At 41.7% G+C, this 25664-nt stretch overlaps 1 protein-coding gene across 28 annotated transcripts in view; it reads right to left on the minus strand.

The window, feature by feature from the left end:
• Positions 1-25664, minus strand: part of dst (dystonin) — a 173257-nt gene that overhangs the window by 29707 nt on the left and 117886 nt on the right. For 26 of the 28 annotated variants that reach the window (XM_088610623.1, XM_088610621.1, XM_088610626.1 and 23 more), the window contains 21 exons: positions 25056-25291; positions 24573-24702; positions 24102-24301; positions 23126-23621; positions 20560-22028; positions 12788-12949; positions 12055-12225; positions 10755-10921; positions 9999-10158; positions 9497-9823; positions 9254-9338; positions 8740-8981; positions 8141-8347; positions 7363-7482; positions 7148-7255; positions 6646-6864; positions 5145-5348; positions 3478-3709; positions 3165-3391; positions 2382-2504; positions 335-436 (listed from right to left, as the gene is read on the minus strand). In XM_088610623.1, coding sequence (XP_088466749.1) covers positions 335-436; positions 2382-2504; positions 3165-3391; positions 3478-3709; positions 5145-5348; positions 6646-6864; positions 7148-7255; positions 7363-7482; positions 8141-8347; positions 8740-8981; positions 9254-9338; positions 9497-9823; positions 9999-10158; positions 10755-10921; positions 12055-12225; positions 12788-12949; positions 20560-22028; positions 23126-23621; positions 24102-24301; positions 24573-24702; positions 25056-25291 — 5387 coding nt within the window. The remainder of the gene's footprint in view (positions 1-334; positions 437-2381; positions 2505-3164; positions 3392-3477; positions 3710-5144; positions 5349-6645; positions 6865-7147; positions 7256-7362; positions 7483-8140; positions 8348-8739; positions 8982-9253; positions 9339-9496; positions 9824-9998; positions 10159-10754; positions 10922-12054; positions 12226-12787; positions 12950-20559; positions 22029-23125; positions 23622-24101; positions 24302-24572; positions 24703-25055; positions 25292-25664) is intronic. The other 2 variants (XM_088610638.1, XM_088610632.1) reach the window with 1 other exon arrangement.

Here is a 25664-nt window from a genome sequence, read left to right on the forward strand (position 1 = left end):
TGAGGGCACAAAGGAATACACAGAGCACAAAGCCCATCTATTGTTAGTCCATTGTTGAAAAATGCTAAACAAAAAAAATGAATGACTTTACAACTTACCACAAAAAACATAACGAGAAGACATGCTTAAAGAACGTAAGTGAAGCCAACACGAAAGGAGCAAAAGAAGCAATGAAGCCTCTGAGAATTTTACACATATGAAAACAGTATCAATCAAGGGCAATAAAAAGTGAGAAAATGATATGTCACATTATTACAGAATAAACCTACTCAGTATAACATCACTACACAAAACACAGAGCTTGTCTTGACCCAGAACGTGTGAGTGGTTGTACCTGCAGTCCGTCCTGGAACTGAACAGCTGCCTGCATGGCGTCCTCCAGTCTATCCACCCTCTCCTTCCAGGTCTTATTCAGGGTCTCCCAGGCAGAGTTCACCTGCACGAGAAGAATAACGCTGGTCTTAATACAGACAGAGTTCACCTGCACAAGAAGAATAATGCTGGTCTTAATACAGGCAGAGTTCACCTGCACGAGAAGAATAACGCTGGTCTTAATACAGGCAGAGTTCACCTGTACAAGAAGAAAAACGCTGGTCTTAATACAGGCAGAGTCCACCTGCACGTGAAGAATAACGCTGGTCTTGATACAGGCAGAGTTCACCTGTACAAGAAGAAAAACGCTGGTCTTAATACAGGCAGAGTTCACCTGCACAAGAAGAATAACGCTGGTCTTAATACAGGCAGAGTTCACCTGCACAAGAAGAATAATGCTGGTCTTAATACAGGCAGAGTTCACCTGCACAAGAAGAATAACACTCATCTTAATACAGGCAGAGTTCACCTGCACAAGAAGAATAACGCTGGTCTTAATACAGGCAGAGTTCCCCTGCACAAGAAGAATAACGCCGGTCTTAATACAGGCAGAGTTCACCTGCACAAGAAGAAAACGCCGGTCTTGATACAGGCAGAGTTCACCTGCACAAGAAGAATAATGCTGGTCTTAATACAGGCAGAGTTCACCTGCACAAGAAGAATAACGCTGGTCTTAATACAGGCAGAGTTCACCTGCACAAGAAGAATAACGCTGGTCTTAATACAGGCAGAGTTCCCCTGCACAAGAAGAATAACGCCGGTCTTAATACAGGCAGAGTTCACCTGCACAAGAAGAAAACGCCGGTCTTGATACAGGCAGAGTTCACCTGCACAAGAAGAATAATGCTGGTCTTAATACAGGCAGAGTTCACCTGCACAAGAAGAATAACGCTGGTCTTGATACAGGCAGAGTTCACCTGAACAAGAAGAATAACACTGGTCTTAATACAGGCAGAGTTCACCTGCACAAGAAGAATAACGCTGGTCTTAATACAGGCAGAGTTCACCTGCACAAGAAGAAAAACGCCGGTCTTAATACAGGCAGAGTCCACCTGCACGTGAAGAATAACGCTGGTCTTAATACAGGCAGAGTTCACCTGCACAAGAAGAATAACGCTGGTCTTAATACAGGCAGAGTTCACCTGCACAAGAAGAATAATGCTGGTCTAAATACAGGAAGAGTTTACCTGCACAAGAAGAATAATGCTGGTCTTAATACAGGCAGAGTTCACCTGCACAAGAAGAATAATGCTGGTCTTGATACAGGCAGAGTTCACGTGTACAAGAAGAAAAACGCTGGTCTTAATACAGGCAGAGTTCACCTGCACGTGAAGAATAACGCTCGCCTTGATACAGGCAGAGTTCACCATCACGAGAAGAATAACACTTTTCTTAATATAGGAAGGGTTCAGCTGTGCATGAAGAATAACTCAGGCAGGTTCAGCAAGAAGATCAAGTAATGTGTGTCTTACAATGCTGAACAATAATAAAGACAAATATGCAACAGGAATTTTCCAGATTTCTAAAGTAAATTAAACGTCATAAATTAAAGATATTGCTATCCTAAGCCTTAATTAACATAACTGATGAAGAACCTCAAACACAGTCAATTCGCAATTCACATGCTCTCAACTTACACTCCAGAAAATAATAAATATTGAAAAATGTTTTATTTTCTGAATAATTAGTCAAGCACACCTACAAGAGCTAGTTAGTGAGCCTATACAGTCATTTTATTAACTTTTATTTTCTGTTTTTAGACTTATATTTAATATCTTGAATTACCATAAGAGGTTAGTGGTTTTTTTTTATAAGGGTTGTAGGGTAAAATATGATTATACGTGAATTTGACTTTATGTGTTACTCAATATCTTTTATATTTTTAGCATTGTTGCTATTTGTGCTGTGGTAAAACAAGTTCAAGCAGTGTGAACTTGCTACAGTAATGTGTGTCACTATCGTTTCAAACAGGTAGCTGTTTATTAGCTCTTCACTCCTGGTGTGGCTACCTCATCGATACTCTTCTTGATGACAGGTTTGTCAGGCTCCCCACAGGCAGACAGCAATTCAGCTCCCAGGTTACGAACCACATCCAGCTCTTCCTGCAGCCCATCTATTTCTTCCTTGAAACTCTGCAAGAAAGAAGTGGCACTAAGGACAGCACCTTTCTATTTTATTCCTTTTTATTTTCAACATTAAACTCTTGGTTTGAGTGGGGAGCTGGGTCAAAGTGCACTGGCTGTAAAGGAACGAGTACAGGTTATTTCTCCCTTGAAAAATATTCAAGTGGGTATTGCAAACACAGTTACCATATTGTTTGAAACACTACTTTGTTACAATAGCTATTATAATGTGACGGGGCACTATATAAGGCACAGCGTTATATATTAATTAGAAAAAACACACATGAATTCTAATTCATAAAGAGTTACTCTAAGATCACCATAACATATTGTGTTTTATTTTGGTCTCTCTGATTCATGCTATTTCAATGACGATGTGTGAGGGAGTAACCTGGAAATGCAAGACTAAACTAGCCAGTACAGGCTTTTCATTTAATGCTTTTGCGACTTTAGAAGAAAGCAAGCAACTGCAATCAGAAACATCTGAAAGCACAGCATTCCAATTAAAAATGTTGAGGGAAAACGCAAATGGAAACAGCATGTCAGTACATCTGCACTGCTGGGCATTTGATGATTGATAATTTGACTGGTGAGTTAAGAATTTCATGCTTGACCTTGCCCAACAGACCATTGAATTTAGCCCACGGACACAGCAGGGTGCCCACTGACCTCTACAGACTCCTGCTGCTGTTTGACCACAGAGGGATCGACCCCGGGCTCCTCCAGCTCTCGAAGGAGGTCATGCGTGTCCTTTATAGTGACGATGAGAGCACAGTGATCACACCAGAACTTCTCTGCCAGGTCCATCACATCCAGGAGTTTAGCCTCTCTCTCTTCCAGAAGAGCTTGGATATCTTCCCAGATGAACACCATTTGGTCCAACTTGTCTTGCACAGCTGAAAAACAGAAAAAAAAACTCAGTTCAGCCAGTGCAGCAAAAAAATACACCAATTTTTTCCACAAAATGCAAGAGTGAAGCTACCTTTAGCTGATATATCCTTGTCTGCGCCCTCTGATCGTGCAATCATCTCCTCTCCACGCTGTTTCAGAGTGTCATAGGCTGGCTGGAGCTTCTCCAGGTCTACAGACACGGACTTGTTTTCTGCAATCTGCTCTTTGATCTTCTCTACCTCCACTGATATAGAGGGTGGCTGTCTCAGGCGATCCACAATGCGCTCCAGAGACTCGAGCATTGGGTCAATTTTGTCATGGAACTGTACAATAAGAGAAGAAAAAGATCATTTAAGAAGTTTCTTTTTCAATTAAACAAAATATATTGTGAATCCCACCCATTTTCTACTTGCAAAAGCTCCGACATTTCATGCTTTGATAAAGGCAAGTATCGTGCACTTTGAAGCCCAGTCATGTAATGTTATCAGAGCTCTGCCCAAACCAGCTAGATGTGCAGTACCACTATACTGGTAAGTCTTTGGAAACACTTAAAGCAAGATAAAAGTAAAATAAATATGAGACAAAGACAAAACAAAGGCTGTCTTTCTAAAAGGTTTCTGTTAAGCTACAAACACAGAAATATTTGAATAGAAATACCACTGCCAGTTTCTAAAAGTAATACAATGCTTTGAACCACTAGAAGGTTGGTTGAAATGTTAATTTTCCATCATAAAAAAGATCATCTCCAGACAACTACATTTCTCTTAAGCATTTCCCAAGGCTTAGCTAATGTATCACAGATTCTGGATACAGCATGTTGTCAAGTTTAAGCTCGCTGCATACTGTAGCTTTTACTTGTTTCAAAGGGAAAGTGGCAGCAAGCAAGGCAATGACAACCGTTCAAACAGAGATAAAGAGACAATCAGAACACTGTTTATACAATATACTGTATTAGTCTTATAGAGAGTTCCAAACTTTTCAAGCCATGAAAACTTCACAACTACAAGCCTTCTTATACATTCTTGGAATCTAATCTACCCATCATTCTACAGTAAAAAACAACACACATCTCATTTTAGCTTTAGAAAATTTGAATACAGTATGATGGGTATTGGTCAACATTAAGATACAAGTTTTCCTTTTAGCTGGCAGGGATGAACATAGAGATGAATGGTCCTAGATGAGGAAGCTCTGTCATTAGTTTTTTGCTTCACTTTTTTTTGTCTTTCAGAAGAATTGCCATGCAGCTTTTGGGACACACATTACTGCAGAAGTTATTTAACTGTATCTGTTAAAACTGAAATTTTATAGGCGCTTACTATAAGGAGCTCTTTAGTAACACTGGTAATTGTATATACAGAACTCACACATAAAAAACAAATTGTACAGAACATGCAAGAGGTTAGCTCATCTTGGGAAGACTTGAAGTGAATGCAGAAGTCACACTGCAAAACTTTATGCCTCACCTCATTAAGCTGGATGATATATTAAAAGTTGTTAACCAAACAATGTTATGATGGTGTGGAGGATGGTGTGGAAAACACAGGGAAATAAAAAGAAGAATGAAAGGCAAAGACATTGACAAAGCATGAAACATGGGAAGACTGTAGACCAAAAAGTCTCGACAGCTAAATGGACAGAACATGACATGCTTGCCGGTCAGCGATGTATTGAGCGTAAGAGACGTCAAAATGATGAAGCTAATTTAACTCATTCAAAAGGAAAGAGGCATCTGAAGGACAAACCCTCAGCCGGTACCTGGGTGGATTTGGAGATGGCTTCGTCCAAGGCTGCGGCCCGCTCTTTGACATCCTCCTTCAGCTGGGCGTAGAGCCGGTCCGTGGCCGTGTACTTCTCCCGGACGGAGACGCCCTCCACGGGACTCAGCCCCAGCAGCTGCGGGCCTGTCTTGTTCATCTTGTCAATGTGCGGCTTGTGCTCTGCGATCAGCTCCCGCAGTTGCTGTAAGAAGCAGGACACCGATAATCCGTTAACGTTTTTATCGTAGCCGGTCAGGAGCTGTAACTTCTGTTCTTCTCGCAGACCGATTCTCCATTACTCCATCTGTGGACGGGTGCTGGCATTCTAAATCAAGAACACCTAAATGTCTTTTCTGAATTCAATCACATAATCATAAGTCCTGTAATAGTGCCATTAAGTTAACACTGTATTTATCTTTTGTGTTGATCTATCCTGAGACCCATCTCTGTTTCTTCTTTGATGAGCACCTCAGTGATCTAGTAGCCTTTCCCCTCTAACTGTCTGAAAGTTTCGCATGTTTTGTCTCCGAGACACCGTGGCTTCATCCGGTACTGGAGAAATGCAATGTTGCGTGTGTTGCCATGCAATTTTTTCTCTCTCTCTCCGCTATTCTAATATCATTTTTTCCTGTCCTTGCAATATATTGTACTCAATTCTGTAAATGGACACACTCTTGTAATAATTTAATGAGGCGCTTTCTTTCTCCTTCTATTTTATTAATTGGTTTATGAAGTCATTTGGTCCACTGACTCTCACTGACTCACTGACCATCCCACTCTGCCTCTCTTAAGCGCTGCCTCATTCCTTCATAAGAATGCAGGGACACCATTAACCTGCTTTAGGCAAAGATGCCCTGTAAGCAGGAAAAGAGTCGTTCATTACTGCAGCAAGAGAACCCATCCAAGCATTAAGAGGAAAAATTATGGGCTACTGTGATGAACAAAACTGGACAGACATCCACCTCAAATCACCCTGGAGTCTACAACCATAGGATATACTCCAGCAGTATAATGACTCATTTTTAAAAAGGTACAATGGGGACTCAGGAGTGGCTTAACCAGTGAAAGCACCCATTCTGAGCTCAACATGACCCCTGAACAGAACAGACACCACCAGCTCAGGTCTGGCCAACACCACTGCTAGCCAAACACAGTCGAACTGTGACTCTAGTGGTGATGAATGATGTGGACGAGAGCCAGCAGGGACCAAGGGATCACGAACTCCCTGTCTTCAGCGCAGAGGCTAACTGAAGCATATGACAAGTGCATGTTTCAGGAGAACACACACATGGTCACGCTCCCTGTCCTTGTGCTGATCCAGTTTTGGCTGGGAGGACTCGGCGTGTGTGAAATAAAAATAAGTATCCATTCGAAAGTGGAATCTTTCAGAAAAAAAACACACCTCTTATAGCAGTGGGGCAGAATGAAAACTGAGGCTAGCGTGTATTCCTCAGTTTGAGCTTGGTGCGTAAAGCAGCTGGAAGTCTCGGCAGCCTTACCCTCAGCTCCTCCTGCTGGTGTTTCAGGGTGTCGTACTCGATGGCTGGCGGAGGGAGCTGGTCGATCAGGCTGCGGGTTTCCTGAAGCCAGGGCCACAGCTCTTCATACGTCTCCCAGAACTGGCTGGCCAGAGACTGCGCTCGCTCCAGCTGGAGGCTCCTCTCGGAGCTCATCTGACTGACGGCGTTGTACTTATCCAGGAGGGTCTTAATCTTCTCCTGCCGGATGGACACAGCAACAGCGATGACAAATGAGAACAAGCCCACCGAATCGAACAACATGCACACATCCTCTGAGTGAGCTCGCCACTTGATTATAAATCACTGGAAAGTGGGTTTGTGGTGTTGTGTACATATCACTTTCATTGTCTAAACTGAGCTGTTCTTTCAACACATTCGCTAACCCTTCAACGAAACACTAGCATTAACCGTTGTAGAGACTATTGTTTTTGTCTGTGTAACAACTCTCACTGGAGAGAAACTGATCTTAAGTTCAGTGCACCTGTAAGCACTGCTTCTCCTCCTCGTCTCGGCTCTTCATCAACGCTTCTCCGGTTTTCACAATTCCATCAATGGTGTCCTTGTGCCTCATGATGTCCATGGAGAAGGCCTAGTGGTGATAACAAAGAAGGTTTTACTGCATGCTGCTGAGTGAGGCTATCGAAGGCAGTCCTGTTTTCAGTTAAATACAGTGAATGCAAGAGTTCCGAGTTCTACCTTCTGTGTCTGAAGCTGAGCTGTAGTCTGATCTGGCTCCAGCCTGATTTCCCCCATTGAAGTCAGCTTCCTCTCAGCTTCCGTCAGCCAGGCAACCTCAGCATCAGCTGCTTGTTCAAACTAGATCACATTTACACACAGTCAGACAGGGAAGCACAGTGTCTACATCCACCTACAAGTACTGTTTCTGGGACAGAACCACTGTTTATTAAAAGGCACTACAAAACCTTGCATGAAGACATTCCCTTTTATAAATGTAAACCTAAAACTATGTTTTGACATCTGATCACTGTTTATTTGTTCTGGATGACATTTTCTCATAATTGCTTTTTTAATAAGGCAGAGATTTCACAGGGATTTTGCCATCTGGATTTGTACAGTACATATTATGAAACTTCTACAGATTTACATTGAAGACAAATACTTTCTTTATCATGTTTAAAATGCCCTAGATCCAAACACATCATTGTTGGATTTTATATAGATAAGTATGGAAATGTCCTCAGAACAAGTTACCAGCCTTTAAAACACCGTCACAGTTCTTTTACAGATTTGCTGAACAATGGACAGTAAAACACAATCAGGCAGATGGTTCAAACAATGGAGCAATTAGCTTTGGTTTGGCATGCAGATGTCTTTCACACTCTTAAATAACAATCGTCCAGGTTTTCAATTTGCATTCTGGTAAGAAGCCCTCTTTATAGCAGGCAGTTTAAGGCCATTAGCTTTTGCAGAATTGTTTATGGCCCCTGGCTGTACATACAGTGGTGCCGTTTACCTGCTGTGACTTCAGTATGGCAGCATCAATCGCCTCCACATGTTGAGAGATGGCGTCGGTGGCTGACTTGTACCTGTCGTTGTCTTCGGACACCAGCTTGTCAAGCCCCTCCCTCGCTCTCCAGGGCACCAGCTCCAGGAGGGCACTGCTCACCTCATTTAAACTGTCCACCAGCGCCTTGTGCTCTCTGGCTTCCTTCAGGAGCTCCTGAACAGGAATTCCACTCCATTAGTGACTCTGCGCACTGAGTGTGTGCCTGCAGTCCTGCCGGTCTGGGTAATCGTGTTATACAGTCATGACGAATACTCAAATAATTAGCTCAGCCCAAAGCCATTTCAATGGTCAATGTGCTGTCAGGAACATAACAAATTTAGTGTAATGGCTTCCATTTTTACATGCCAGGAAATTAAATAAAGAAAAAAACAATATTCATTTAGTGTCCTTTTTATTAAAATTAATTTGAGGAGAGAACAATTAAATATACTGTATGTCAGTGGAAGACCTCAGGTTTAAAGCATTTTTGTGGCAGAAGCACAATATAACCAGAATGACATCCTTACCATTCATAATAGCAATCAAGCTGACCTGGACAGTCTTACCTTTTGCCTCTCCTGTACTTGAGATAATTGTTCTCCCACAGGAACCTGGGCTTCAAAAGCCACTAGCTCTGCTTCAACACTGTCCAACCAGACACACAGCTCTTCGTGAGTCTGCTGCACTTTAGTTGCAAGTGACAGAGCCTGGTCCAAGGTCTTTGAAACACTGCTGCTCATCACATTGATTTCTGTATATCTGGCTTTAATTCCATCCAGTTTCCCTTGAATAACAACAACTTCATCACCTGCAATTAAAAAAAGCAAATAATTCTTCATGATACACCTAAGCACTGCAGTCATTTTATAATGTAACACAACCTCTTGAGAAACCAACTTTGTTGCCATGAGCAGCATGAATAGAAGTCTCTAAGTATCTGGCTCAAACCTGATCTTGAAAAACACTTTTTTACAATGAAGTTCTTATGTTTCACATATGCTCGGTAGTTGCACTCTGGCCTCCTCTCCTTTCTAAACCTTAAGTTATTATATTTGAGTCATTTCTCTGGTTTCTTCTCACCTGTAGTCTGCTTCAGAAGTTCCAATCCATTCTGAATGGCTAAGTCAACATTCTGTTTCCTGAGGACGATGTCCTCGTGAAGAGCCTACACGAAAGACAGAACTTCAGCAACGACTAGCAAAGCATTTGAAAGTGACAGAATGTGTACAATCTGTGAGTGAAGTCAACCAAATGCAAAAAAACCCAAAACAAATCTGAGACATGCTATAAACGAGATAAAATAAAACAACAAAAACAAAATACCAGCTGCTCAGTATGCTGCTTCTGAAGCACCTCCGTGTTGTAGTCCTGGACACACAGGTCACTCAGCTTTTCATGCACCTCATTTAGCCAGTTCATAAGAGCCACTTCATCCTCGCCGAAATGCTGGGCATTGGAGAAGGCCTGCTGGAGCATGGCTGCTTTCCTCCTGCACCTCTCCTGAAGCTCAATGAAGTGAGCCTGAGTGGCATCCAGCCTGGCCTGCACCAGCTGCTTGTCATCAGGGCAACTCAGAGTCTTAAGAGTCTGCCCAAGGCTTAGAGCTTGGTGCAGGTTTTTACTATGACCCATAATCTCTTCTTCTAACGCCTAAGTGATGAAAATGGAAATAAAATAACAGAAAAGGAGCATGCAAACAAATGAAAAATTATAATAAACAAAAGAGAAGAATAAGCACGATGATTGTACTTAAACAAATCATGAAGCGGAGAAATCATAAAAACAAAAGGGTGTGTTTATGATGAAAGAGGCCTACGGGTTTTACCTTGTGCTGTGAAATCTGCTGCTCCAGTTTTTTAGTCTGAGTCCCAATGGGCTCCGAGTTTGCCAGTCGCTTCTCAGTGGCTGTTAGCCACTCTGCAACAGGCTCCAGGGTCTCACGGAACTGTTGTGCTACCACTAGGATACTTTCTAGCTGTCGGTGCCTAGATCAGCGCCAACAGGAAACACAATTGTAGGCTGATTAATGAACAAAAAAAATTATGAGACAATTTTCTGTCTGGAATTCTAGACAAAAACAATGGATTTTGGGTATTTCATCCTTTAAAGTCATCATCATGAACACTTTTGCTAAATCAAAGCAGAAACAGCAATGAAAACATGCTATCAGTATCATGAGACGTTAATCAATCAGATGTTTATGCCCAAGTGTTGGCCATAATGCTGTATAAAAGCCCCGGTTGTAGTTACTCCAAATTTAAAAAGGGGCAAGAACCCTGAATTTATGCAACTTTAACACAATGTATTATTAGAACCCCAATAATATTAAACTAACAATTCAGTGGAAAAGAATGAGAGCATCACTCTACAATCTGACCCTGCAGCAGCTGTTTGAAGAGAGAGATGACTTTCTTTTGGCATGACTGGTAATGCTTTCAGAATAGTTCCTACACCTAAGTGCTTTGAGGTATTTAAGCCCCAGAAACAGGCGATATCTGATAAGCAGCTTGCTACAGCTTGAATGTGGATGTCACCGGCAGGCCTTCTCATTAGCAGGTGGACTTCAGGCCGTTTCACAGACCTGCTTTCTGCCTTCTTCAGCAGCATGTCCCAGCGCTGCGCAAGGCTGCCGATCTCTTTCAGAAGCTTCTCCTTGTCCGCTGGCTCTGCCAGCTCAGACATTTTCCATTCCTCGTTTTTAATTAACTCGACCGTGGGTTTCCGGTCATCCAGCAGCCTCTGCAGGAGCTGTTACAAGAAAACAAAAAAAGAAAAGTATGCAGTGAAAGCAACTGAAGCTGAGCTTGTGTTGTACGGACTCCTTACATGAGAGTGTCCGGTCTGGGCGCCTGACTGCTCGGGTTACAGGACTGTAGGTCACCTGGGCTCACCCAAGACAAGTGCAGTAAAAACTACCAAATACTGGGTATTTGAAAGAAAAATAATTTTTATATTTATTAGAATTCTTCTAAAATGATTTTATCATTCAACTTCACTTGCTCTTTGTGCTTGCCTTCAAATTAATGTGCAATGATCCTGGAAACTACACACTTGTTTGGAAAGGCTAGGGCACAGCAGAACAGAAATATAATATCTTTGCATCTTCTCAGAAATATTTGCATCTCTGAAATACAGATCTCTTATAAAACAGACATTAATAAAGAAGCTACTGTGTACTGTATATGTGACAGACACCTCATATGTCCTCCTTTTACTAGGAAATAAGCACAAGTAGGGACGTACTTCTAAGACCTGCTAACCAGCCCATGCCATATAGATACCATACGTTTACTTAATACACCATGAAAATCAACCAAAATCTGGCAAATAACTAAACATCTTGACAGGAGACAAACATAGTACCACACAGTTTTCTATTATAAAAGGCAATATTATAGAAACGATCACAGCCCAGTTCCTGAATGCACTAATCTTCAGAAGGATGTGATGAAGGGGAGGGATGAGATGTCCAACGCATCTAGTTGGGCAAGACTTATACTGCAAGTATTCAAAGCCGTGCGTGGAGAGACTGCATGAGGAGGAAGTGGCGTCGCTGAACGATCCCAGGGTCTCATCCTGCTGTTTCAAGATAGAGCCCAGGGTACCGGCTTATACAACAATGGATGGGCTACTTGTTCCCTACTCCTGCAACCTTTTGGTACAGAAGTGCTGCACTCTTATTTTAATTAACTCACACTCTCAGCAGACATAATGCAGGAGTGCACATAGTACGGCTCTCAGTCCTGAGCTTTAAAGTACAGAGATGTGCATGATTGCAGGACGCCACCTTTCATCCCTGCTGGCCCCCAGCTCCACCGTGCTAAATATGAACTTCTCAGTTCACTGCCAAAGACTTGGGCCTCTGCAATAAAGTGACTTACTTTCTGTTCCTGAATCTGAGCCTTGACCACCTTGAACTCGGCAGAAGGGGGTTTCTGGTTGGCCACCAGGTCCTCTGTATCTGTCAGCCAGCTGAGCAGCGACTCCAGTGCATCCTGAAACCTCCCGCAGTGCAGCAGGGCCTCATGAAGCTGGGTGGCTCGCTCAGCAACCTGTGGACATATTGTGTGGATACACCCCCTTAAACATATTAGCTCTTTTTTCCCCCTTCGGGGCATATTTCATCTTCTGCCAGTCCCATTGAGACACTTAGTAACCATAAAGCAAAGTATAAATGTCTTGTAGTTCTGCAAACACTGACAGACAAAAATTGATATGGTTTTTATCACTGCAAATGGCTTCAGCTACAGTGACGTGATATATGCATCAGTGTGTACCTTCAGAGTTAATGAATGGAGCAAATGAACACTCACAAATTGTAATTACTGCTTAAGAAATGTTTCACATATATTTGTGTTGAGTATGACCTATTTTTCAGAAACATACTTTTCATAAACATAAAATGAAGAAAATAAATGGAAAACTGACAGAACAATTGAAATCATGTACATTCTTTTATAATTACAGTATTTTCTGCAGTCATATCTTTCACATTTCTGAAACCCAGCTGCCTAGCAAAGAACTAGCATTTATTGAACTATTGTACTTCAGCAGTACATTAGAGAAGAAAGCACAGAAGAAAAGGGAATGTGAAATAATGAAAACGGAACAAACCTTTTTATTAAGTGTGTTCCACCTAGTGTTAACATCTTCCAGGTCCTGTTCAAGGCTTTGGGTTCTGCTGCTCTTAGCAGCACTTTGTATGAGGCCTTGACCCAACCAGTTCAGGTCTTGCAGTTGCAGTTGCAGGGGCTCAATTTCTTCTTTCTGAAATACCTGCAGTTCAAACAAATAATGTAGTAAACTGCAAACAGCTATGCTGTGGTAAAACATGCATATCTTAAGAGTAAGAATCTGTCTGAAGAGTTAATGAATGCAGTAGACAAACAGGCACAAAGTATTGTTGAAAGAGCAGGAAACACTCTTTGTTTTTTCATGGTGAGGGACATTACCTCAGATTTTCAACAGCTCGCTACTGTTTATCCTTAAAAGCAACTGCAGCACAAACAGGAACCCTTTAAAGGAGGTTTGAAGAGTTTGGTAATTTTTTTTAACATGGATAATTTTTTGTCATAGGGAATATTAAATATTAATTCAGAACTTATGTTACCCTTTTCAAAGGAGGGTTTCCTCAGAAAAGGTAATTTAAAAACATGTTTGAAATTCAGTGCCTCTACTTTTATGCTCATCTACATTTATATCAGACAATTTAAAATTCAAATGCAATGCCAGCCTGGACATCAGATGTAGTTTTCCTTCTTTAACTGTAAAAGAAAATATTTTCTGCTGACTTATAGCATGTAGGAGGGGGCAACTGACCATGCTAAACAAATAAGGACTTAACATAATCATTGTTTATTCACCTGGCTTTTTGTTGAGAATGTTAGTCTTGCAAACATATCTAACCAAATCAGAATTTTATGCATATAACTCAATTTCAAATTAAAATAAGCAAAGAGGCCATTACAGCTTTAAACTTCCAATATTATACTAGGAGTGGATTATAGCCAAATATTTTACAACATCCTGGGCCAAACATTTTAGATTTATGGTAAACGCAAGTATTTCTGTGCTAGTTACAAGCTATTTAAAAGTTTCACGTGTCTTTTAGTCAAGCTGCTTCAGAAATCTCATTAATGAAAACATGACAGGCATGTTTGGGATTGTTTTTAAAAGAATGATTGCAAAGATAGAGGCCCATTAAAACACACTGTTGTAAATGCAAAGGCTGAAAAGTTGACATATTTCTTCTTGCGAAAACACTCAAAACACATGGTGAAAGACAGCAAGGAGAAAGAAACTCATCATTCACCTCCAAGTTGTGTAGGATCATAGGTACATGTCAAAGGTTAGCCAGCAAACTACACTAAATCTGTCTGTTTTGTAACCTGATAGGCAGGACTGCAATGAGGCAGGTTACCAAGGAAACCTAATCAAAAGTGGTTGACTTATCACAAAGGGTGTTAACTGTGATGACCACTCAGCAAGCTCTCCTGACTTTGTGTTTATAGACCACATGTTAAATGCACTGCTTATTGGATACCTTGAAGGAGAAAGGACTGCTTTTGTCCTTTTCAGGGCATGTGGCTGTTGTCTCCACCATGCTGTCACTCCCCTCATCCATCACCAGGCCATTCAATGGATAGTCTTCATTTTCTTTTGAGCTGGCTAAGTCTTTTACCTCTGTTTCCGCAGCACCGCACCCTGAACTTTCTGGGTGGAAGTCACCGGGAGCTGCACTGTCAATAGCGCCCGTGTCTCCCAGCTCGTGTCTCGCTCTTTCTTCAGTGACCCCAACACATTCCCGAGGGACAGGAAGCTCTTCCAGCAGTTCCACCGTGGGCAGCTCATTGTAATCTGAATACGTTTTGGAATAGCGATTGTGGCCTCTGAAGTTGATCCCATTTGGCAGTTGTGTTGTTGTCCATTGGAACAGGTTCTCATTCTCTCCTTTGTTTTCCATCTGATCAGTTCTGCTTTGCTCTGTTACACACATGTCCGTATCCAGACGCATTTCCTGTTCTGTTACATCGTTGTAATATAGAGAAACAGGAATCAAGTCATGGGCTGGGCTGAAAAGATGCTCCTCTCTGTCTGAACTTACAGAACATATTGCCTTTAGGTCCCCTTTAGCATGAACGGCTTCCGTGAAAGACAAGCTTCTCCCACCTGTGTCAGTCTTATGTACGGAGCGATTCCTCAGCTCTCGCTCAGCTGTCGGGCTGCATAGGCCCGAGTCCTCTTCTGAGGTGAGAGAGTTGGCAGTGCTCCTGCCTCTGCCACTTCTCGACAGATCAGACACATCAGCACCCTCTGCAAACGAGCTCTCACTTCGGTTGGCATATTCCGCAAAGCTGGCAGGCGTAAACATTCTCCACGATCGTCTGTTTTCCTTCTTGTCCCCATGAGACTTGGCCTTGGGCACCACCATACCTGAAGTCCTGATAATGTCACTGTTGAGCTTCAGAGCATCAAAAATCATTTTCTCATCTAGCTTGTTTGTCTCACGGCTTCTCAGCTCAAAGACGCTGGAAGAGGCCAAAACCCCATTGCTGCACAGCGTACCCATATCCAGAGTCCTGTGGCAGTATGGAAGAGTGCGGTCAGTAAAGTGCCGAGATGCAAGACTTCCTTTTGAACCAGAGTCAATCTGCTCATTGAGCCTAACGGTGTCGTAGATTGATCTCTGAGGCACGTAGCAGTCATCAATGTTGAAATCCTCCTCTTCGCCTTTACCCACACAGGCAGTGTTCTGGCGTAAACAGTCAGGTCTGCTTAACGGCTTCCCCATATTTTACAGCTTTGGCTTCTTTATAAATCAACACAATTGGAAGTAATTAAAATAAAAATGGCTAGGTAAAATATGCAATTTTTAAATACTATATATATTTCATGAGGTTTACAGGTTACTTTCAGTGCAAACAAAACCTACCACTTGTGCAAACCTAGATCAAGACTACAACAAGAGAACAAAGATGCTTAATGGCTTGTATTAAAATTAAAATACATATTAAAAAATTACTGTATTAAAATTAAAGTTCCTGCTTTCAAGCAAATTTCAGATATTGCTCTTATATATTACTTCATACAAAGCTAGGTTAATATTTATAAAAATATTATTTGTAGGCAAACAATAAAACTATCATAAATAAAGATGGCTTTTAGCATTAATAGAAACAAAAACATCTGATTATTTACAGTGTGTATGCAAATACTATAAAAACTAGTAACAAAAATATCCTTTTGATACTGAAAAGTACAAGAAAAAAGCTTTTCTTCTGAAAGAAGCTGAAGACGTAATGGCTCAGAAACAGTACAATCTTCTCCTTAGTTTCCTTTCAGTTCATGGCTCTGGTTTCCACAACTTGAGCACTTTGCTTTGTCACTGCTCCAACCCATTTAAATCCTTCTGTCAGTTACCTTGCTTCAAAGAATTTGCTGTTTGATTCTTCCCTTTCCATTGTGAAAACTTTAAACATATTTTCACACTGCAACAACGGAAAGCTCGACTCAGAGCCAAATTTCTAAGTCGCTGTCTGTCGCATACTCACTTAAAAACAGAACCCATAAGCATCCCAAATGCTGCAAAACATCTTTTGCTCCCGTTGCCAGATCCCAGTAAATATCCACGGCTCAGCAAAACAAAAGACAATCCACTTCCAGCAAACAGCTCCAGATAAAAAGCTCTTCTGCTCTCTCCTGGCTTTCCTGCAATGACAGACACCCTCCTAGCAGTGAGCTCAAAGGCACGCCCCTCTTCATTACTCAGGCAACATCTGCCACAACTCCATTCCTACTAGGGGTGCTCTATCACATGTTGATTGGTAGATGCCTGACCTCTTTAATTCTCTCCTTCTGTCTCCATGGTCCACATGACTTAACTTCTTAGTCATCTTTTCACTAAACACCATTTGTCTTGTTCCAGAGGACAGAGCTGATGCAGTGGGAGGAATCCGGAGGCTTGCAAAAGACTCACTGAATGCTGCACCAATCCAGTGACATCATGCAGGGCAGAAACAGATCTTTCTCCTCTTTTTCTCTCTTGTTTTTTACAGACTGGTTATTGGTTACTTAGGCGTGCGTTGATGTCCTACGAGTTACTCCGGAATGTGGAAAGCGGCTCTGGTCTCAGGTAATTTAACACCAGGATCATTGCCAAGGCAATAAAGTGTTTTTCAAATCCAGGAGTAGAGGAGTAGAAATCACCGCTATTTATTTTGCTTTCACCAGCGGAACAATGGCAAAATAACTGAGTGGTGTTTGAGTTGCTCGATGTAGGAGCAATGCGACTTTCAAAGGGAAAATCTGGCAAAGGCTTGTAAGTGGTTAAAGTGATAAGGAGGATTTAGTCAAAGGATATTCAGCAGGGGGAATCTCAGACAGGTTTCTGGATGCAATCCAAGCTGTAAATTGAAAGAAATCAGCCGATCTAACTCGCTCTCCTCACACAGTGAAAGCCATGTCCGCTTTGGTGTACAACCTCCTTTAAAGTGTCTGTTGGACCATTATTGTCCAAGCTAGAAAACACTTCAATCAGCATTTGTAACAATGTCATGTGAATGAAGAAACATTATCTAAACGATTAAAGCAAGCTGTTAAATCTTATAAAATGTCAAAAAAGAGCCTAAAAAACTTGAAGAGTGTGTATTAATATTTTTTTTAGCAAGGTCTAAACACAAGGCTGATCTGCAGTAATCCCTTCATCCTCGCTGGAAACAAGAAAGTTGTACAAATGCAATAAAGATAACCCTGTAGGTGTAATTGAAACACCCTTTTGGAAGATTACTCGATAACTTCAGTTCAAGGCATTACAGCCTTCATGAACAAGAAATTGATTGCTGCTTTCAGCATGAACTATTTGCTCAAACTAGGAGAAGAAAGGAGCTTATTTAGTCTTTGTATCGTATAGATCAGGCTTACAAAGATCCTCTGCTTTGGAAAATAGCTGCTCTTCCCTGCTCCACTACCATGAGGCCCACTGACATCTGTAATTGTTGTCAAAGAGCTGACAAAGCTTTCAATGAAACAAAAAAAATGGTCTGATCATGTGCTACAGGACACTACTCCATAAACATAAAAAGCAAAACTCAACTGCAAAAAGATCTGCTAAGTTTATGCCTTTTTATCTAATGCAACTATAAAAACATGTAATATGATCCCTGTGGAAAGTTAACTCCATCACAGAACCACAATGCATGTCTGACAGCACCCACATTTTAGGACACAGAGCTCAGGTTTCTGAAAAGCCACTAAAACACAGCAGTGGCGATGATTAAGCTTTACTTAGCACAAAGACATATTTTCCCCCACCTAAGGGGTAAAAATGATTCAGGTAGCAGAAATGTTTGTTTCCACAAAGACACTGATGTAACGTCTGGGCACAAAAAAGAGTGTCACCATAAGCTTTTCACAGGAGCATATACAGATATTAGCTATAAACACGTGAAAAAATGATGGCACTAAATACATACTCTGAGGAGTTGAAAAAAATACAGAAGAAAAAATGTAAACTAATCATTTATTAATATTGAGCACAATCTTGGCCTAGAACAGCACATCACATAGGTAGGCCTGCTTGTGAAAGAAACAGCTGAGTACAGTAAATCCTAGATGTCTTTCTAGTATATACTGCTTTGTTGAGGAACTCTAAATGAATTATTAATTTCATCAGTAATTGGGCAGAAAGCAAAAAAAATATGGGAGAAAAAGTTCAAAGTTAAATGCCCTTTTGTTTTCTTTTGTTTGGTTTTGTTGTTTCTCTAGTTGAAAAACATGTTTCTACCACATGAAAAAACAGCACAGCCCTAATCTTCAAACACAAGAAGAGCCTATTATGTTGTGTTCTTAGGACAAAGTTTATCTGTGGGAACCAGGGGCAGAATAAAAGAGTAAATCAATGCAATGCTGATTTCTCTTCAAAGTTACATTATTACTAACGTCCCTTAGGCAGCAGTGCCACAGAGACAGTGAATACAACAGAACAGGTTGTACAGTATACAGTAGCTGCAGCTGTTGTCATTCAGTGCAGGAATGAAGACCTATCAGTTCACACAGACAGCAAAAACATGCTGATTACTTAATAAAACTCTGAGGGTTAGTAAAACATATAAAATAGCATTTTATTCATGATGTTTTCAGAAACAGATAAGGATCTTCTAATCATGAGGTTAAAGTTTTTAACATTCTTATTTCACATTTGTGAAACCTACAGTACATTATGTCAGGAACATACAAACACAAAGTGCAGTGGCTGGTAGAGTTTTCACATTTTAAATACCTTAAAACTGTAATATTCTTTATGCACAGTTATATATGTACTGTAGAAGTTTCCAAGGAAAATGTGCATGATACTCATGATAATATAAAATAGTTTGCTATTTTTCTCAGTTGTCTTTAAATAATAAATTTAATTTTTCTCCGTATCTTGAAAGGATTTATTCCATTAAAAAACTGTCTGTAATCCACTTAACTTTAGCTACATATTCTGTTGTTTCTAGAAACTGTTAAGATAAAGCACAAATCTATGCAAAGCTAAAGAGGGATTATCAAGAAAACATATCACCATACGGTATCAAGAAAACAGAAGAGAAAATCAATTTTCATCAATACACATTGTGAAAACTAAACATGCCATCCACCAGGGAAGACAGGTTTCATAGTTTGGAACATGAAGCCACAAAATCAAGAGAAGTTATCACAGCCCGAAAACCAGCAGCTTTAACATACCACAGCTATTTGCCATTGTGTCTGTAGCAACCAAAACATCCTGAATAAATACTTATTGGAAAATAAGAGTGCCTGCCATTCTGTAACCATGTTCCTTTTAACACAGTTAAGCTACGAACTCAGGCAGTTTCAAGAAAAGTAGGTAAACCTAGATGTTGCTCTGTTCTACTGCTGAAAAAAAACAGCAAGAGTCAGCTCCTATGACTGCAACAGGAACGTTTAAACACACACAGCCCTGCTGACTCCCAGCTGTCTTTGGGCCTGTCACTTTCAACAATAGCCTCCAGTGTGGCTCTCTTTTGTTACTGCCAGATGCTCTCGAACAAAGTGAAGTAGTGATCCCTAGAGGACAGACATACACGGGCTTAACAAGCAAAGAAAACACTGCAAACCCGGGAAAGCAGACGTACAACAAACATGAAGCACAATACAGTTACTGATTTTATAGAACAGAAACGTCCTATTGCTGCAACTTATTTAATCATTATTTATTTGACAAAGCTATAATTGCTTTAGCTGTGCAAATATTATTATTTTTTTCAGGACAACAAATTGCTCTAGTTTATCCATCCCTGCTCTCTGACCACTTCATCTATTTCAGGGTCAAAGCCTACAGTATCTCGGCAAGCAACAGGCACAGGGTGTATCCTGGCTTGAGCCCACTGCTTGCCGGTACAGGCTCCGGCTCCCCTATGACCTGGAAGTGGATAAAGCCATCCTTAACATTGTGCTTAGCTACTTGTGACAATCACTAATTACAAACATGCTCAGATGTCTTCACAAATAAGGCATCAGGCAGTGCATGCATTGCAGGCTAACAACCTTATGAGAAAGGATTAATATTTTTGTCGTGAAAATGATAGCCCTACAGTGCAGACTCTTTGGTGTTGTTGTTTCTCATCACAATGTGAGAAAGAGTACTCTGAATTAAACTCAGAATGCAAATTCTTATCATATTCTTTAAACAAACTTAGGAATTACCGTAAACAAAAAGACCATCAACAGAGTAAGACAACCAAACCAGAGCTGGGAATTTAATATTACAGATTATCAACTCGTACATTATGGATGTGCTATTTATTTTGTTGATTTTCTGCAAACTGAAGAAGCAAGTATAGACTTTAAATGAGGCCATAAATATAACCTGAGGGGTGTCTTACCTTGAAGGTGTCCAGCTGTTGATTGATGGTCTCAGTCTCCAATCCAACAGGCCCTTGGGATTCCTCATGTTCTTCAGCAAACCCTAGTTTTTCTAGGAACTTTTTTAGTTTCTTATACAGTTCATCCACACGGGTGAGGGTGCTTTCAACCTGTTCTTCTCTCCCTCTGGCTCTGTCCATTAACTTCGTGCATTGCTTGTTTAAAGCTTCCAGGTCCCGTTTCAAGCCTATGAGGTCAGGAGAAGCCTCAGTCTCCAGCATCTTCTTGCAGCTCATGCTGGCATTGACGGTGTTGGTCATCAGCTCCTGAAGCTTGCCGATGAAGCCCTGGATGTCATCTTTCTGGGACTGCAATGTGTCCAGGTCCCTGCCCACTGGAGCCATGCTGTCAAGCTCATCGTCAAAGTCAGCAAACTGAGAGAACATTTCTCTGATGCTGTTCTGGAACTGTCCGATTCCCTGCAGCCTGGCTTCCAGTGACAAGCAAGCCTCTTCCATCTCCTTGTTGACAAATTTGTAGTCCTTTTCCAGAGAGTCTACCTGCAGCAGTAGATAGCTCACCCCTGTTGCATCTGGAATGTCAACCACCAACCCCTGAGCAAGGTTCTTAAGGTAATCCACCTGGGTCTTTAATGCAGTAAGTGTTTTTTGCTGGGCCTTCATGTTGGTGAAATGTTTATTGCTGTGAGCCTGGGCTCCAAGGGAGACATGGGCTTCTAGCTGTTTTCTGGCGCCATCCAACTGGCCTTTAGCCTCTTTATGGGACTCGTTGAACTCCTTCAGACGCTGCACAGTCTCTTCCAAAGAATCCTTTTTCAGCTGCAGTTGTTCAGTCATGTTGTCAACTTTCTTGTTAATGGAAGCTTTCTCATCTCTGATGACATCTTCGTCAGCCTGCGAGACTTCCAGCAAGCTGTCAGCAGCGTTGTTCAACAGCTCCAGCAAGCCACGGTGTTTATCCACATCTTTCTGAAGGGTTCTGACCTGGGAGATGGAGTCCTCAACTTTGGCAGGGTCAATGCAAATGTTTACTTCACCAATCTTGGTTTCACACTCCTCTATCCAGGGGCTCAGTTTTTCTACATGCTCTTTGTACTTCTGGGCCCTCTGAAGGCAGACCTGCAGCTTGCCCAACCGCTCTGCAGAGCTTTTCTTCAGCTCGTCCCAGTTTGACTTCAAAGCCGAGAGCTGGCTTATTAAAGCCATTTTCTCAGCACCTTGAGTGCTTTGTAAAAGGGCTTCTCCCTCCTTGACTAGTGTTTCAAATGGGGCTTCCTGCTCCCTCACAGCCTTCTGGAACTCAGTATGCTCCTTAAGGTTCTGCTGCAGGGTTTCAACTTTAGCTGAAATCAGGGGAGACTGAGACTGCTCCTGCATTTTTTCATCTAACCAGTTTTGGAGATCTTTAGACATCTGGTGGAACTGTTGTGAGCTGGCGAACGCAGAGTTGAGCTGTTGTATCCGGTTTACTGCATTCAAGAAATAAGATCGTAATGTAAGAATATATGGAGGCACATATATGGGTCTTACTGCATATTCAATTCTGGACCTGAGGTGCTATCTGGCGGGAGTTTGTAAGTTCTCCAAGTTCTGTCTTGTTCATGTGGGTTTCTGATGGGTTCTCTGGTTTCCTCCCGCAAAAAATACTTTAATATTAGGTTAATCGGTTTCTGTAAAACACTGGCTCTGGTGTGAGTGTGTGTGTCTGTGTGTGTGTCTTGCAATGGACTGGTATCACAAATGTAGCAATAGCTTTTATTGCTGATAGCAGGGACCTCTGGGTTTCCTGTATGTGTTTCACCTGCTAGGATTATAAGCTTGCTGGGGACATAACAGAAATACACACACACAAGTCTGCAGACCTCATGCACAATTAAGTTCAATAATGAGATTCAAAAAAGTTCAGCTTCCTCATCATCGTTTGTGCCATTCAACCTTATTAGATATGGCAGGAGTATTCATCTACTCACATCTTCCTTACAAAAGGACATTGATGTTCTGTTCAATGTAATTTTGAAAGACATTGCAATTCAATTAATTAACAGTGTTAGGTCAGCAGAGTGATCATTACTGCTGAATCAGAATCCTTATATTACATGATAGAAATAAAATTAAGAGAAAGGAATGACATATACCAATAGTCATCCTATCTAAATATAGTAGAATAATTATTCTTAGCAAAACTTTGGAAATCATACCACTGCTCTTCAGGAAAACTGATGTGTCTTAGAATTGTAAAAATAAGCAATAACTGAAGGTCACTGCTGTCAGTGAAGAAAATGGAGTCTCAGTTACTGAAGTTCCACTGTAACATTACAGATATACTAAAGATTTTGTAACTCGGCCACTAAAGCCAAGAAACATAATCTGTGAGAATATATAATTACATCATAGAGAGTCTAACAACTATGTTCCTGGCTAATGGCAAAGTGGTTATCTTCACATATTGTAAACTCTGACAAATTTAATCAAAAACAAATGATGGTGAAAAATTGTAACCTGTGTACAATACAAAAGTCTCCAGAAATGTTGCCATGGCACAAACTCAAATGGCAAAAACACCAACCTGCTTTTTCTTCAAGTTCTTTAAACGGCTTCATGACACTTTCCAGCTGCCGGGCAAGGTCTGCCTTCAAGTAGTCTTCGCCCACCAGCGCAGAGAGATCCGAGCAGAGGGTCTCTGCCTCTTTAACGCGCTTCTTTTCTTCTCTCAGCTGGGAGCAGATGCCATGGGCAACCTCCAGCTGCTTTTTAACAGCGTCGGGCTGCGTGCTCAGTGACGGCTGGCCCCGCAGCTCGCTGTCCAGGCTGCCCACTTTGTCCGAAATGCTCTTGAGCAGGCTCTGGAAGGCGGTGGTTTTGGCGATGGCCTGGCCGATCTTCTCTGACCTCTGGCTCAGCTGGCCCGTTAGGTGGTGCCATTTGTCAGCCACCGCGGCCAGCTGCTCCCTCACCACTGCGCTCGCCGGAGGGGGAGCCCCAGGAGTGCTCAACATGCCTTGTGCTGCCTCATTCAGCTGGTCATACTGGGACTTGCGGGTATCAAACTCATTCAGAAGAATCTTTGGGACAAAGATACAACACAGAAATAGAAATATTGACTCAGACAAACTGCTGTGAGGAGTAAGGAGAGTCCACTGTGAAATAACGAAAATCTGTACAGATACAGTATAAACAGAACCAAAGGCAACTAAAAAATAAATGTTTTGTTGAAAAAGCAACAGTGTCAGGCAGGTATATGTCACCGTCCTTCAATTTGTATATATGAATATGTAGTTCCATTTCTCCACAGTAGATTTTCCACAATGCAGTTGTTTGAAAAGGCCAGCTAACATCATGGGCATCCTGTTTCTTTATTGACAGCCTGTTTTGTGTAACACCAAAGACTGGATGCAGAACCAATAAAAAAAACTTATATAAAACTGCTGAAGGAAGTTAATATTTTTGGAAGGCTGATGAATTACTACAGTGTTACTTTGCTTAGTTTTTCATTCAGGAAATGATCAGGGTGGAGTTTGCTCTTCAAGTGGGGGGACTCTTACCTGGACCTGCTGCTTCTGCGTGTTCAGCATGTTGGGGTCCACTGAGAGTGGCCCCAGGACGCTCATCATCAGCTCCTTCTCCAAAAGCCACTGCTTCAGCTGGGCCTCTGCCGTCTGGAACTGGGTGAGGTGTTTGGAGGACTCCTCCAGCTTCTGCTTTCTGTCCTCCACCTGGCCACTGAGATCTTTCCATGTGGAATCTGCATTGAAGCACAACAACAAAGCACTAGACCTCCGACTGGCACCCATGCAATTCTTGCCATTTTTGACCATACAATTTTGGAAATGTGAGAGAGCCTGGGACATAAACGACCTAATGCATCTAGATTTGCAGATAATTATGTCATATAACATGATGCCGCATAAACAATGAATCCTTCTGGCTATTCTAAAAGGAACCCCGTACAGAAGCACATGCTAATTTCCTCCTGGGCGTTGTCATGATCTTAAAAGAAGCCACCCGAGCAGTACCTATCTGATCCAGCATCTGCTTCCACTCTGCAGCTTCAGGGGAGTCGGGGTATTTCTCAATCAGGTCCAGCAGCCTCTCTCTCAGCTGCTGCAGTTTGCCTTGCTTTTGATTCAGCTCTTCTTCAAACAACTGTAATTAAAACCATCGGTTTGCTTCAGCTTTCTGACCAGTGCTGCTGGGTTTTTTCTCAATCACTGAGATGTTGCCCGAAACTGTCTTACCAGATTCCACCAAGAAAAATGTCTTCTTTTAATGCAGCATTTTTGCATTTAAATTTTCAATAAAAAATATAAGGTGAAGTAGATTCAGACAAGGACATTGAATTGCTCATAGTACACACTGTTTTTTTTAATTTTTGACAACATCAGAAGGACCAACTCACCGGGGTTCGGCAGGAATTTGAAAAAATATGAAATCCAATCCCTCTACTGAAGCAGCATACAACACGCAGAACCTGACAGATCCCACACAAAGTACAGTACCTTCTGGTCCTGCATCTGTGCTTTCATGGACTCGGCTTCAGTGGAGATGGCAGCCCAGGACGCCGCGGTCTTCTTCATGTCCTCCAGCCACTGCGTCAGGACAGCTCCCTCCTCATGGGCCTCACGGACCTTCTGGAGCGAGTCCTCCAGCTCACGGGCCCTCCCCTGCAGAAGGGCTCCCAAACCATTGTAGCCCTCATTCATGTAGGACACGTTGTGCTGAACAACTGTCAGCTCTGTCAACCGTGCAAAAGAAATAAGAAGCATTTCCTTCATGTATAAGAAACAGCGTTCTGCAGTTAACATAGTTCAACCAGGGCACATCAATCAGGATGACGTCTCAGTTTTGTTCAGGCTGTCTATTACAGTGGACATCTTAAGTGAAGAGCAGATTTCAGATAGGAACCCTCTACCAAACTGAGCTCCTGACTCACTGTCAAGACTCACTGTTACAGCTGCCTATAAGCTACACTATATCACTATATATAGGAGTCCTCACTCCTTGCTCTTTTGTGAGTCAAGTTTTATGAAATCCCTGGGTTAATAAGTTGAACAAATTTTTCATAAATTTCCAATTTGTAATTTGTAAATTTCCAATTTATCATCATT

Source organism: Lepisosteus platostomus, chromosome 17 (assembly GCF_059453375.1).
Source record: "Lepisosteus platostomus isolate fLepPlt1 chromosome 17, fLepPlt1.hap1, whole genome shotgun sequence".
NCBI lineage: Eukaryota > Metazoa > Chordata > Actinopteri > Semionotiformes > Lepisosteidae > Lepisosteus > Lepisosteus platostomus.